We start from the raw sequence: 15,552 nt of genomic DNA on the forward strand, positions 1-15,552 counted from the left end.
TGGGGAGGGAGGGAGGAAGGGAGAGAAAGAAAGAGAGAGAAAGAAAGGAAAAGGGAAAGAAAGACATTTTTAGGGTGTGTTGGGACAACAATTATATCCACCGGGTCTCCCACAGCCCACAGATGTGTGCACTAAGTGCTCTGTGCACGTGCTTCCGGACAGTCCCTCTGAGCCACTCAGGCTTCCAGGCCTGGCCTGTATGATGAATCCTAATGAGGCTTTGGGTTGCAGCCTTGAGGAATTACAGGCAGTCAGAGTAGAAAGAGCTAAAAACCTTTTGCTTCTTTCCATCCCTGTGTGTTTGTTGAACGCTTATCAAGTGCAGGGCCTGGGTGAGAGCCACGACGCTCCAACTAAACAGAGGCAGCTTCTTGCCCACTGGGGACGAGCAGTCTAGCTGATTAGAAGAGCTCATTTTTGTAGTAAAAGCTTTAGGGCTTCCCAGGAATTCTTGGATTTTATTTTTGTTCCTCTTGAGACGCATGGGCTGTTTAGAGATGCATATTCAGGCATCTTTAAAGTGGTGGTTGCATCACTGGGCTGTCTTTATATTTTCCTTTTCACACCAAGTTTAAGATTGAAAAGAGGTCACTTTTTTTTTTTTTTTTAGCACTTGGGGTCACTGCTGGACAAAGGCTGTCTTTGCGTTTTTATTGATTCCCTGGTAGAGGCTGCTCTCCTGCTATTTCTTGGACTCAACCTCTCATCCCAAAAGGAACATCACTATTACTGACCAAAAAGAGGCTGACGGAGGCTTTGGCCAATTTGTCAATTTGTTACGAAATTAAACCTGTTCCTACATCAAAGCTGACTAAGAGCTTTTGGCAAGGACAAAGCACTGCAGCTACACCAAAACCTCAGCTTCACATGAACCTGCTGAACCAGGAGCCTCAACCAGGCAATTATTTGTTTGACAACATGCCTATGAAGAGGGGGGCAATCTTCAGAAAATGTTACCTTATGTTATTGATCCACTTTTTAAGAGCTGTTTGGGGACGAGATACCATTTTCTTTCTGTCCCCTACAGCTTCCACATCTGCATGGTCATAATTGATGAACAAAATCATCACCTGCAGGTGCCTTGGGGAAAGGTTTAATTCTGTTTGGTAGGCAATGCTTCATGAGTGCGGCAGAAAATTGGAAAACAACATTTTTAGAGAAGAAAAATGTCAACAAGAACTGGAGGAAAACTAAGCATTTTCTGCTAAGTACCAGTTAAAGAAAACATTTAATTTTCCAGAAGACACCTTTTCTTGAACATCCCGTTAATGGTGCTTTGCTGAGGTGCCCAGTGGGTATTTGATGACCACTGACTATTACACTGGACTTCACCACACCCAGACATGCTGTTCATGCTTATAACAAAGACCATCTGATCTGCTATTTCCAGAAATTTCTTGAAGGAATACCTTAAAGAAACTTGAAGAAACCTTCAAATTTCTTGAAGAACTAGAGCTGAAGTGTACACTAACTTTAATTTTTTTTGGTTTGCATTGCATCCCTGTATCTTATTTATTTTATACTTAGTAGTTTGTACCTCTTAATGTAACTTTAATTTTAGAACACAAAGGATACATCCTGACAAAGGATTTTTGTCTTTTAATTGTGGATTTATTTGTAAGAAAGGACAAGAGTATAAACTCTCTGGAATTGGGACTGTTTCCGAACATGTTGGATAGTTGTCTAGTATTTAATCCCAAAAGAAAGATGTGCTTCCTCTGAGCTAATGGGTAGTGATGAATGTGTAGTGGGAAAGGTGGATGGGCTCCAGTGTGCAGGCTGAGACTGGGCAGAGTAGAAAAAGTGCAGAAGGCATGGTTCTCTGTGACCGTCCTTGGGGTCTAGAATGCCTCTCTCTCTTGCTGTCACACTGCCTTGTTTGCTGGTGAAGTGGTCCACACAATGTTGAATCCCAGTACAATGCTATCGCTCAGCTCTCAGAGCTGCCTAGAACCCCACAGCAATGTACCTCCACCTCAGCTACTGGTACCCATGGCCTCGCAGGCCCAGGACACCAGTCTGGCCTTTTGACACATTGTGACATTAGTGACCACAACTTTCTCACATTTTCTAGTCGCAGGAGAACCACTGTCTGCTCTTCAGCGCCACAGTCGGCTACCCCTTTTCTTAAGCGTAAATCCTTAAGTCCCAAGGTGATTGCCCAGTGCACATTAATAACCTCTGAGATATGTGTGTATACTTTCAAAATTTGCAAAATGTATTTTTGCAATATTATCTCAAATCTTTGTAACTAGATTATCTCTGACCAATTCCCGTTTGTACATGAAAGTAGTGGAACTCACTCTGAGTTGATGTCTCTTTCGAAGAAAACTAGAAAATCTCAAAAGAACCCAGGACAGCAAGGTGAGAAATGAAATTAAACCCAGCCTGTCTAGTTAGTACCTGCAGAACACAGGGAGTAGTCACTTTGTATACAAGTCATTATAAATGATTTATTAGTTGGACAAACATTTGTAGGCATTCCATAAATATTTGTTTAATGAATTGTCAAATGCATTAGTTACATTACATGTTAGGCATTGTGGGATATTATAGTGGCGAACAAGACATAATTTCGTCCTTCAAGGAGCCAATCATTTGATGGTGTGGCTGGCAGCAGTGTAGATAAGTAGACAGGCATTGTGAGAATCATTAATTTTAGAGAGTACTCACTACGTCCCAGCTCCGCTAAACTCTCTGCATGGATTTTATCAATCCATTGTTACCACAGCCTTACTAAATCAGTTATTATTATCATCTCCATTTTATGTATGAGAAAGCCTAGGCACAGAAAGGTTAAGAAACCGCCCCCAAGTTACACAGCTAACAAGTGGTAAGGTCAGAAATCAATCCCAGGCAGTCTGACTCAGACCTTGCAGAGAAGTGGATGGCTTGGGGGAGGTAAAGTACATAGATTTAAGATTGATTGGGAGAGCAAGAAGGAACCCACAAAGAAGCCAGGATTTCTGGCTCGAGCAATAGGGAAATTGATGCCCTTTCCTGAGCAAGGACCTATGGAAGGAGGAGCAGGTTGCTGGGAGGGTGTGGAGACATGAGGACTGCACTTTGGGACACGTTGAGTTTGAGGTGCCTGTTGAACATTCAGATGGATTTCCAAGCAAGCATATTAAGTTCTATTATACTTGGGGAAGCAATCCCAGCTAGAAATGTAGCTTTGGCTGTCGTCAGATAACGTTTTCTTTTCTTTCTACTTGATTGCTTGAAGCTTTGGTAAGGGGCTAGAGACTATCTACAGATGCGTTGGCTTTATTCTTTATGTTTGACTTGTTTTTAAAATTTAAATCTATGGTCATGACTTACTATATTCACTCCCCTTTTCCCTCCAAAAAAAAAAAATATATATCCATGGATATATAGATAGACATAGATAGAAAGAGATATGGAAATGGATATATACACCTAAACCAGGGAAAGGAGTTTCAAATATGAAGAAGACACAATCCCTGCCCCCAGAGCAACCGTTATCTCCTATTGAGGTGTAGAGAGAAGTGGCCGGGTCACGCCCTATCCACTTGTCCCTGATTATGAATCCATCGTATTGTATTTTGGTCAGATCTCAGAAAGTGTGTCTCATGGCAGGTCTAGGAGTTCAATTTAAGGCCATCCAGAGCGACCTGACCCTCTCTGTTTACAGACATAACTAAACACCGTAAGAGGCTGATTTGACCCTGGGTGCATGGGTGGAAATGTGAATTCGGGTAACTTCAGGACTTCTGGTGTGAACAGGAGTAGACTGGGGTGAGGGTAGGTCATGGAAATCAGGGTGTCCGTGGGCTTCAGGGTGCAGTTCACCATGGCTGGGCTTCATTTACCCCACGTCAAGCTTTCTTTCCTGTGGGTCCTAAGCTGTCTCCAAAAGCTGGGATCTGACAAGTTTGCATTTGATTTTTTTTTTGGCTGCCTAATGAACTGCCTCTGTAGTTCTAGCTGTGATGTCATTAGCATCTCATTGCCTTGGGCACCGACTCAGGAGAGAGATTCTTAAGCAGTCCCAGAATCCTACAGGAATGGTACCAATTTACTTGATAACAACTAATTCACCTTCATGACCTGTCAGTTTCCAGCAGCAGAGCATACCCTGCATGAGGATGGTCAGTCACTTTTATCATCCTCCTGTGCTCCTGAGTCTAGGTGGGTCAATATGTACATGCCTAAGGCCACAGGCACATCCACAAAGAGATTTTGAACACTGAGGATGCCAATAATCTCATAGCACAGTATTCTATTGGGGAAATTCATCCACTATGTGCTGTAGGATACAGATTTAGCCTAAAGCAAATGGCATTTATTTATAGCAAACTGTATTTGCAGAATGCTTTGCAGTTTTGGGGTTGTTAACGACATTCCAGGTTGGCTGTTCTTCTACTTGTAAGAAAGCTAAGTGTGATGAGGACCCCACAGCCTCCCCTGAGAGCAATAGGGTGAATTTGGCAAATGGGGCTGAGTGGGGGGGAGCACACTTGGGTATTCTTGGTCAGAAGTTACCTTTGTCAGTTATATTCTTTTAAGACCTTAATTGTAGCTTATTTTTGTCCAGAAACTGTGTATTTGTTGAAATAGATTAAGAAACAAGATAGTGTCTCAAATTACTAGAGCATTTCTACCCAGGATCTAGAGGGCAGAAGAGAGACAAAGTAAGAAAGGACTGTCATTGGAGTGGACATAGAAGAAGGTGGCCATTGAACCATAAGGAAATAAGGCAGAGACTCTTCCCTCCACTCTCCACACACAGACCTCGCCACCACCCACTCCAACACTGAGCTGGGGTTTAAAAGCAAATGTCAAAGCTCAGACTCTCCTGAAGCTTTTAGGTTTGAACTCTCTCACTCCCCACAGAACGTTGGTTATTGGTACTCTCTTTGGGCAAAGGGAGATTTATCTGGGCTTTCACCACTGGACTCCATCATTTTAAGGAGTATTTCCTGATCGTATCTTTAATGGCGCATGGAAAATGCATTTTCTTTTTGAAAAATCTCTCTCATACACACACATCTATTCTTCGCTGGAGCCTGAATAGATGGCTTTGGGGAGTTAGCTGCTCATTACTTCTGTGTAAATCTCGCTCCTCTCTAGACAGCTCCATCCTGCATGATGAGGGGACCAGAGGGGCAATTCGTCTTGGCCTCCAGCAGGGCCTGCTCTGTATGGGCCTGAATATTATCAGGAGAAGGAAAATACAATTCTGATGAAAACAAGAGTTTGGTGGCCTCTCACCATCTTCCTCTGTAAACCCCTTCCTGTGCTTCTCTACGTCCTAATCTTACACCAATCCAGGGCTGAAGGATACTGAAGGGGATTAGTTGCATCTTGATTTTAATTGGGAAAGCCAGAAGACGGAAGCAAGGGGAGCAGCCCCTCAAATGTTTACAGCGATTACAAGCCTTAATGATGCAGCGCTGGAGGGCAGGGAGGCTGTCACTCAGCTCGACTGCGTTTGGGGTTGCAGTGCCCTCTCGTGGCCCAATTTGTCTGTCAGATGGTGCACCCTAAGTGATGAATGGGCAGGGGTTGTATGTCTTATATACGGATATGTATGTAGGGTGTGGGGGTAGTTTCTGGATGTTTGGGGAGTGAAAGTGAGAGAAAAGAAATCTGGTGGCATATTATTTCCCCCTTTAAGTAAACTATACTCCATGTGAAGGATATGGAGGGGGATATATATATATTTTCTTTCCGGTACGCAGGCCTCTCACTGTTGTGGCCTCTCCCCTTGCAGAGCACAGGCTCAGGACGCACAGGCTCAGTGCCCATGGCTCACGGGCTTAGTTGCTCCGCTGCATGTGGGATCTTCCCGGACCGGGGTATGAACCCGCGTCCCCTGCATCAGCAGGCGGACTCTCAACCACTGTGCCACCAGGGAAGCCTCTGGAGGGGGATTTTTATTTTCCCTTTAGAGTTTTATTTTCCCTCCCTTGTGTCTCTCACAATTATGTCTCTCACTCTATATTTTTCTCCTTAGGATAAGTTTTATGGATTTGTTTTACTCAGCTTTTTATTATTTGATTGAAAGGAAATTGTACCATGACTTTTTTTTTTTTTTTAAAGTAGCCAGGTGTTATTTTTCCGTAAGTTTATTTTCTGTGGTACCACAGTGGCCACACCGGATTGATCACGCCTTTTCTTTCCTCTCACAGAAGCCATTTTAGAGCTGATATCACCATCTCGTGGTCATTTCATAGAAATGCTTCTCGCAGCCTCTTTGTTGAATACTTTCTCAACCAGGAGGTTGAGATGACATGTGGATGGATAATGAAATGATTGTGAGGGTCAGGAGGGCCAGCAAGAGACCCTCCAGCTCCCCGGCAAGGCTTGCACAGTGAAATGTTTTAAATCTTATCTTGAAAAGAAGCATGGTCTCTTTACTGATTTTTTTTTTTTTCATTTACTTCCTCAATGAACGAGGGCCTGTTTTTCTAGAAATCACATCATAGTTGCAAAGCTCTCACCCCACCCCTACTTATCACAGCCCAGTTCATACAGCCTGTTGAAGAAGATTGGAGGCCTGGCCAGGGGCTGGGTGAGGAGAGTCCTGCCAGGTCGTGGCCGCTTTACGAACCCTCCCAGTGGGGTTCACTGAGTTTCATGAGCCTGAATGTCAATCAAGATGTACATGTGGCTTGGAGTTGACTCTGGGGCTAGCTGGTGTGGGCTTCTGGACTTCCTATTGGAGGCCATCATTCTTGGTTTTGGTGTGTGCTGTTATGCAGTTCTCTTATAACCTAGCAAGGGCTTGAGCTCAATCTTTGATCCGTTATTAAACAAAAGGCACGTGTGAAATTATATTCCATATTTATAGTTTCTAAGTGAGCCTTTGCCTTTGCACACAGAAGGAATCTGGTGTCTATGGAGCTGCTGGTAAAAATGTCTCATCTGCACAGTGATGATGCTCATGTGGGAAACAACAGTGCTGAAATGCCCCTGGACACTTCCAAACGGTCTTACATTACATCGCGAACAAGGGGAGAATAACAGTGCTCCCTGAGCCCCATCAGAGGGAACTCTGCTATGAAGTCATATCTCACAATTACCTTCTAGAACCACTTTGCAAATCCTTCCAACCAGTTTCCCCAAAGATATGGTCCCTCAAGCTCGGCACTCTTGATGAGCCTGAGAACCAGAAGGAACATTCTGTGTCTGCCTGTTGTTTCCAAAAGCCCAGCCATCTCCCTGAAATTGTTTCATGTTCGGGCATACAACTGTGCACAAAGGACCAGGGATCTCCTAAGGAACCCAAAGCTTTTTGTTAGCAGATTCTACTTCCACCTTTCTTTAGACTTAATAAATTAAATGAAAAATTATGAAGGCTTGGAAGAGAAATGTCAAGCAATGCTTTCTTCCATAGGGAAGAACTCTTCTGGTAAGCATTTCCAATGTTTGTCACCAAAAATAAAGCAAGAGCTTCCCCAAATACCTTTTACTCATCAATCAAGGGCAATGTGGACCCATCTTTCAGGCTTTGTAGTGCAAATCTTTTTGAAAAAGTCAAACTTCCTTCTGTATCTTTAATACATTGATTAATAATGAAGCAGAGAAGTCCTGTTATTCCCTCTGACTTAACGGCTTTAGGATCAGACAAGACTGGATTTAAATTTCAGATCTCACTATATACTAGCTGTGTGATCTTGAGGCTCTTGGCCTCACTTTCCTCATCTATAAAATGGGTGTAATGATAGAACTCATGCGGAGAGTTGTTATAGGGGTTAAGGGAGATCTTTAACAGATCTCACTTTCAGTGTACAGACTTGATACATCTTACTGATAGTTATGATTGAAACTATGATGATGGTGCTTCAACATGCACTAGCCATTGTGTTTGGTGCTCTAAAAATAGTTGGCTATTTATAACCAATGCTAGAGGTAGGTATTATTAATATCTTCATTTTTGGGTGAAGAAAATGATTCATAGAATAATCACTGCTATTATTGTTTGTATTATTGACGACAGCCATAAATCCAGCACAGATACAGCAGAAGCATCCATCTGAAAGGATCCGTGGCGCTGATGATTCTCAGAAAGGGAGAAAACCTGGTCTCACGCTTGGAAGGGTCATTTCCAGCTGTGTGGGTTTCTGGGAGGATGGGTTCCCCACATTGAGTGGGATAACAGCAGCACATTCTTACCCCCTCAGAGTCATTTTCTGACCTCTCAAGGACTTGAGTCTAGCACTCAGGGGCCACGAGGCCATGCAAGTCCCTGCTCTTTCACCCCCCTCACTGTTCCTTTTTATTTTGTGTCTGCCAGGCAACTCCCCATCCGACGAGTCAGAGGAGCGGGAAAGAGACCCCAAGGTGCTGACATTCCCAGAATACATTGCCAGCTTGTCAGAGTCTGGCACCAAGCGCATGGCGGCTGGAGTCCGCATGGAGTGCCAGAGCAAGGGACGGTGCCCCTCGTCCTGCCCCCTGTGTCACGTGACATCCAGCCCCGACACCCCTGCCGAGCCAGTTCTGCTGGAGGTGACCAGAGCAGCCCCCATCTATGAACTGGTCACCAACAACCAGACGCAGAGGGTAAGAGGCCTGGGACTCGGGGTTCAAGGTGGCGTCAGCAGCAACAAAGGGCTTTCCAAATGGCCTGAGGGGGTGACAGGGTCAGCTGAGCTCAACGCTACAATACGGAGAGTGAGCCTTTTCATTTAACTACTCCAGCCACCTAATTTGCTTAGATTTGCATTTTTGCATATTAAATCAAATCAATGCATCTGCAACACCCATGGTGATGACTCAGGAGTTACCGCTTGGCATTTGTACAGGTCTTTGAGCAACGAGGGCTGGAAGGAGGAAGGGAGATAAGGGGGCATAGCAATCGCAGTCACCAAAGCTTCGTTCAGAAAGCCTCAGGGGGTGGTCGTGGGAGGGGACTCAGCAGTACCACCCCCTTGTTGGCCCGGCAGGTGGGCCCGCTCCCCTAACTGATCCAGGACTGGGTCAGCTAGGCTAGAAGGAGCACATTAGGTGCAGATCCCCAAGGGAAGGATCTGCCCACCTTAGTCTGGAGGGGGTTGGTTTTCTGCCCATCACTCTGACTCTTAAGAACAAAACTCCACGTCCATGCAGATCTTCCTGCCTTATATTATGCAGCTGGGTCACGACATTTCCCAGCCACTCCTCTTTTTCCTCTGCCCCTCCCTTTCCCAAGGTGCTAGCAGGAAATGAATGGACCCAAAAGGGTAAGCTAAATAAATGCAGCAGAGGCAGTGACTTACCTCATTTCCTAGCTCTCTGATCTTCTCAAGGACGTTAAGAACAGAGTGGGTCAAAACACAGACAACAACGGCAACAATGACAAAAATAGAAAACACAAAAGCTCAGGGTGGGGGACTTCTGAGACTAGGCAGAGCCACTTTGGGGAAAAGATATAGTAGAGTCACAGCAGTGAGCTGCTTGCCTGCCTGAGAGGTGTGTCTCTCCAGGTGGGGTGATAATTGCTTTCTCTTTTCTCTTTCAAGGAACACCTGGTGCATCACAGTTTGTTTCATAGGTGATGCTCACACCAACAGGAGGGATTTTGCATGTGTGTGTGTTTCTCTCTCCTCTCTGCCTCTGCTACAGATACTTCATTGAGTGTTTGAAAATAAGGTTTTTCACAGGAACAAAAAAGATAAGTTGTTCCTTTGGCCTGAAAATTTCTCTTCACTCTGTTAGAAGAGACTATGGGAAGAGAAGTGGGAGAGAAGAGAGCACTGGAGGTGGGCTTGAAAGGATGATGAGAAGGAGGGGCTTGTGTCACCATGGAAACCCCAAAACTGCAGTGCTTTTAATCCAATGCCCAGCCCTCCCCTTACATGTCCCACTCTGTCTTCTGTGAGCACCCAAGGCTGCTTCTCTGAGCACCCCAGGAGCTCCTGTGCACTTGCCTGGGAGCAGCAGAAATCAGGGAGCTCACGCATAGAACCATCCTATGGGACAGGGCATGCGAAGCTGCAGACAGGGAAGAGCTTGGCGGGAGAGGGGGGCCTGGAGCCCCTGCTTCCTGTCAGGCCAGTACCAGCAGAATGAGGAAGCTGAAGGAAGTTTTGTCTGTAGCATCGCCCCTTTCTGGATCCCCTGCTTGCCAGAATTTAGCCCCCCTCTGTCTCCCTGCACTGGTCTTAGGAGAGTGGTTGAGAGATACCTCCCATCTGGCCATATTTTGAACCTTTAATTTCTAAACACATAGAAAGGTGGCCAGAGAAGGAGTTCAGTCACCATATCTTCTCTCTTCTTCCTTAGACATTGTCTGTGTCCACCATTCCCTCCACTCCTCTGCTTTTCTTTCTAATTGTGCCCTTTCTACGAAGGAATAGAGATGAGGAGTGATGAAGCAAAGGACCAGTGGAGGGGAGCTAAGTCCTGGCATTAGTAACTCGCTGTGTTCCTATCCCTACCTGTCTGGTAGATCTTCAGGCCAGTTTTCCAACCTCTTGGCCTCACTGTCTTCCTTCTGTCGGACTAAATAATCTCTGATGCCATATTTCAGTCTAGTCTATGATTGCAATTTAGAAACAAGTAGATCAAACCATATGACAAACCAGGTGTGTCAAACCCAACAAACTTGAAGTCACCACCTTCCACCCTAAACTATACCTGCTTGTGCTTCCACTTCAGTGAACGGCATTCTTTTCTACCAAGTTGCCCAAACTGGAGACCAAGGATGCTTCCTAGACCTTTCTTGTCCCTAACATCTAATCCATCATCTAGGGCCACAAATATCTCAAGTCCGTCCTCTTTTTATTATACCCCCTGTCACAGCCTAACTATTTCAGTCATCTATTGTAATATCAGGCCACCATCTTCTTGTTACAGTACCTTCTTACTGGTTTCCCTGTTAGACCAGTCAGAGTCATCTGACTAATTAGTCTTAAGGCTGATATGAACTTCTGATCATATAGCAGCAAGGTAATTCGGTGGCTCTGCAGCATCTATTGAATAAATCTAAAGTCCTTACATCATTACAAGGGCAGTTCACGCTCCGATTTTGTCTTCGCTTACATGGTTAGTCTGTACCCACTCTATACTTTATGCTTTATCCTCCAAAATTTAACGCTTGTACCTCCTTAAACAAAACGCGTTTTCTCCCATGCATCTGGCCCTTCAGACCTGCAACTCTTTCTCCCGGAAGTGCCTTTTCCCACATGACTGCCACTGGCAAACTCTTAACTGTTACTTCCAAGTTTCAGCTCAAACATGACTCTCCCTTACACTCCCAGGCCAACCCGATGTGCCTTCGTGTAGCTCCCACTGTATATGTGCATACATCTTTTAAGCATGCATCACCTACTATCCTAGTGTTTATATAGTTGTTCACTCTCCTCTAGACTGTGAGAAACTTTCTCTTCTATGGAATCCCAGTGCCCAGCAGTGGTCACACATAGTTGGCATTCTGCAGAATGAATGAAGTGATGAATAAATGGACAAATGAATGGATAGATGAACTTGGCTTGAAAGTTCAGCTCCTTGGACTTCCCTGGTGGTGCAGTGGTTAAGAATCTGCCTGCCAATGCAGGGGACGTGGGGTTTGAGCCCTGACCCGGAAAGATCCCACATGCCTCGGAGCAACTAAGCCTGTGCTCCACAACTACTGAACCTGCGCTCTAGAGCCCACAAGCCACAACTACTGAGCCCGTGTGCCACAGCTACTGAAGCCTGTGTGCCTAGAGCCTGTGCTCCACAACAAGAGAAGCCACCACGGTAAGAAGCCCACGCACAGCAAGGAAGAGTAGCCCCCACTCGCCACAACTAGAGAAAACCTACGCGTAGCAACGAAGACCCAATGCAGCCAAAAATAAAAATAAATAAAATAAATAAATTTATATACTAAAAAAAAGTTCAGCTGCTTTCCTTAGAGAAAAATAATAAAAATTGGAAAATTCGATTTCTTTTCTGGAATCAGGATTAAATCTAATAACAAACAAGGATTCCTGTGGAATGCCTGGCACATTGTAGGTACTAAGAAAAATGTAGTTTTCCTTTCTCTTCCTTTCCCAAAGCGTTCCTTCTTGTTTCCTCTCTTGTACCCTCATCCTACCTACACAGTTACCTCTCGCCCAGGATCTAGAGAGTAGGAACTCTCAGCGAATGGTCTGAAATGGCATTTAGAATGTTTGTCATCATAGGTATTGTCATCAATAACTTTGGAAGGAAAATCTGATCAGGTTGCTCCCCTGTTTGAAACACTTTGATGGTTTCCTGTTGCTCTTAGAATGTGACACCCACCCCCACATGGTGTCCTAAGGACTTTGTAATCAGCCTGCCACCCTCTCACTTTCTTAGCATCTCTTTGCCCCTGCCCCCGCTCTGTCTCTTACAGCAAGATGAACTTTTTCTCAGTTGATTTTAGAAGTCAAGTTTCTTGCAGGCTAAAGTCTTCTTAATATTGGTTTTTCTACCTGGAATACTTCCCCAAGCTTTGTGACCGGATTACTCTTGACCTATCCCTCCAAGCTCATGGAGGCCTTCCCAAACTCCTCTGTGAAATTGGCCCCCTCCTTGTCCCTTCTGCCACCATTTCACCCTTTTCTGGAGCCCTTATCACAGTTCTGGTTATTTATATAACTTTTGTTTGTTTATTATTTAGCTGTAAGACTTAATGCAAGCAGGGGCCATATATATCTTATGCACTGTATCCTTAATGCTTAGGACAGGAAATCATTCCTACAGGTACTTAGCCAATAATAGTTGATTGAAGACTGTAGGGCAGCAGCCATGATGTCTTCTTTATTCTGCTCATCTCAAAGGATGTCTGTTTTCCTAGTTAAAGAAAATACACCTTTTGATTTGAATTTGGTTTAGTCAGGTAAAGCATAAAGTGAGCACCTACTGTGAACTGGTATTCATCTTGGGAGCTGGTGGATACTATGTTAATCAAGAGAGCTTGATGTTTCCATCAAGCCTGAGATGTAAAATCCGTCCTGTTACCCATTTACTAACCTGTGACCGTGAGCAAGTTACCTAACCTTTTGGACTCTAAGTGTCCTCCACTGTGAATCATGACAACTGTCTAACATGGAGCTCAAATTAAAGTGTTACTGAACCAAACTCGGGTCTGCTCACCCACGCACAGTAAAGCCAATCTACTGACACCAGATTGTGGTGAAGGAAAATGCAGCGTTTATTGTAAAGGTGCCAATACAAGGAGGACAGGTGGCTTGTGCTCTAAAACCCCAAACTCCCCAAAGGCTTTCAGGAAAACAATTTTAAAGCCCAGGTGAGGGAGAGGGGTTGCAGAGTGTGTGATCACCTTGTGCACAGTTCTCTGATTGGCTGATGGTGTGGTAACAGGCCAGTGTCGCAGGGGTTAACATTATCAGTCCTTAGGCTCCAGGAGGCCTGAGGGCTACTTGCTCATGGTCATCAAGTAGTTAACATCGTCCATTTGCTGGGGGGGGTTTCACATCTGTAAAACAACTCAGGAAATGTGCATCAGATGCTATTATCTAGGCACTTCAGAGAGGAGCTAAAGCAGAGGTATGGGGGAAGGGTCTGCCCCCAGAAGGCTCCATAGGGTCTACTCCCTTACAAAAGTGTTAGCATTTAAAGGGCTTTGTCTCCTTCGGTAGGTTTATTCCTAGGTATTTTATTCTTTTTGTTGCAATGGTAAATGAGAGTGTTTCCTTAATTTCTCTTTCAGATTTTTCATCATTAGTGTATAGGAATGCAAGAGATTTCTGTGCATTAATTTTATATCCTGCTACTTTACCAAATTCATTGACTAGCTCTAGTAGTTTTCTGGTAACATCTTTGGGATTCTCTATGTACAGTATCATATCATGTGCAAACAGTGACAGTTTTACTTCTTCTTTTCTGATTTGGATTCTTTTTATTTCTTTTTCTTCTCTGATTGCTGTGGTTAAACTTCCAAAACTATGTTGAATAAGAGTGGTGAGAGTGGGCAACCATGTCTTGCTCCTGATCTTAGTAGAAATGGATTCAGTTTTTCAACACTGAGAACGATGTTGGCTGTGGGTTTGTCATATATGGCCTTTATTATGTTGAGGTAAGTTCCCTCTATGCCTACTTTCTGGAGAGTTTTTACCATACATGGGTGTTGAATTTTGTTGAAAGCTTTTTCTGCAACTATTGAGATGATCATATGTTTTTTCTCCTTCAGTTTGTTAATATGGTGTATCACATTGATTGATTTGTGTATATTGAAGAATCCTTGCTTTCCTGGGATAAACCCCACTTGATCATGGTGTATGATCCTTTTAATGTGCTGTTGGATTCTGTTTGCTAGTATTTTGTTGAGGATTTTTGCATCTAGGTTCATCAGTGATATTGGTCTGTAGTTTTCTTTTTTTGTGACATCTTTGTCTGGTTTTGGTATCAAGGTGATGGTGGCCTTGTAGAATGATTTTGGGAGTGTTCCTCCCTCTGCTATATTTTGGAAGAGTTTGAGAAGGATGGGTGTTTGCTCTTCTCTAAATGTTTGATAGAATTTGCCTGTGAATCCGTCTGCTCCTGGGCTTTTGTTTGTTGGAGGATTTTTCATCACAGTCTCAATTTCAGTGCTTGTGATTGGTTTGTTTATATTTTCTATTTCTTCCTAGTTCAGTCTCGGGAAGTTGTGCTTTTCTAAGAATTTGTCCATTTCTTCCAGGTTGTCCATTTTTATTGGCATATAGTTGCTTGTAGTAATCTCTCCTGAGCCTTTGTATTTCTGCAATGTCAGTTGTTACTTCTCCTTTGACAAAAGACCTATATGCAGAAAACTATAAGACACTGATGATGGAAATTAAAGAAGATACAAACAGATGGAGAGATATACCATGTTCTTGGATTGGAAGAATCAACATTGTGAAAATGACTATACTACCCAAAGCAATCTGCAGATTCAGTGCAATCCCTATCAAACTACCAGTGGCATTTTTCATAGAACTAGAACAAAAAATTTCACAATTTGTATGGAAACACAAAAGACCCCAAATAGCCAAAGCAATCTTGAGAAAGAAAAATGGAGCTGGAGGAATCAGGCTCCCTGACTTCAGACTATACTACAAAGCTACAGTAATCAAGACAGTATGGTACTGGCACAAAAACAGAAATATAGATCAGTGGAACAGGATAGAAAGCCCTAGATAAACCCACATACGTATGGTCACCTTATCTTTGATAAAAGAGGCAAGAGTATACAATGGAGAAAAGACAGCCTCTTCAATAAATGGTGCTGGGAAAACTGGACAGCTACATGAAAAAGAATGAAATTAGAACACTCCCTAACACCATACACAAAAATAAACTCAAAATGTATTAAAGACCTAAATGTAAGGTCAGACACTGTAAAACTCTTAGAGGAAAACATAGGCAGAACACTCTATGACATACATCACAGCAAGATCCTTTTTGACCCACCTCCTAGAGAAATGGAAATAATAACAAAAATAAACAGATGGGACCTAATGAAACTTAAAAGCTTTTACACAGCAAAGGAAGCCATAAATGAGACAAAAAGACAACCCTCAGAATGGGAGAAAATATTTGCAAATGAAGCAACTGACAAAGGATTAATCTCCACAATTTATAAGCAGCTCATGCAGCTCAATAACAAAATAA

The 15,552-nt window shown here is 43.6% G+C and overlaps 1 protein-coding gene across 5 annotated transcripts in view; it reads left to right on the forward strand.

The window, feature by feature from the left end:
- The window catches only part of ASTN1 (astrotactin 1), a 326,481-nt gene that overhangs the window by 276,379 nt on the left and 34,550 nt on the right, over positions 1 to 15,552 (forward strand). For all 5 annotated transcript variants that reach the window (XM_049715380.1, XM_049715388.1, XM_049715367.1 and 2 more), the window contains one exon: positions 8,264 to 8,532. In XM_049715380.1, the coding sequence (XP_049571337.1) occupies positions 8,264 to 8,532 (269 nt within the window). The remainder of the gene's footprint in view (positions 1 to 8,263; positions 8,533 to 15,552) is intronic.

Source organism: Orcinus orca, chromosome 1 (assembly GCF_937001465.1).
Source record: "Orcinus orca chromosome 1, mOrcOrc1.1, whole genome shotgun sequence".
Lineage (NCBI taxonomy): Eukaryota > Metazoa > Chordata > Mammalia > Artiodactyla > Delphinidae > Orcinus > Orcinus orca.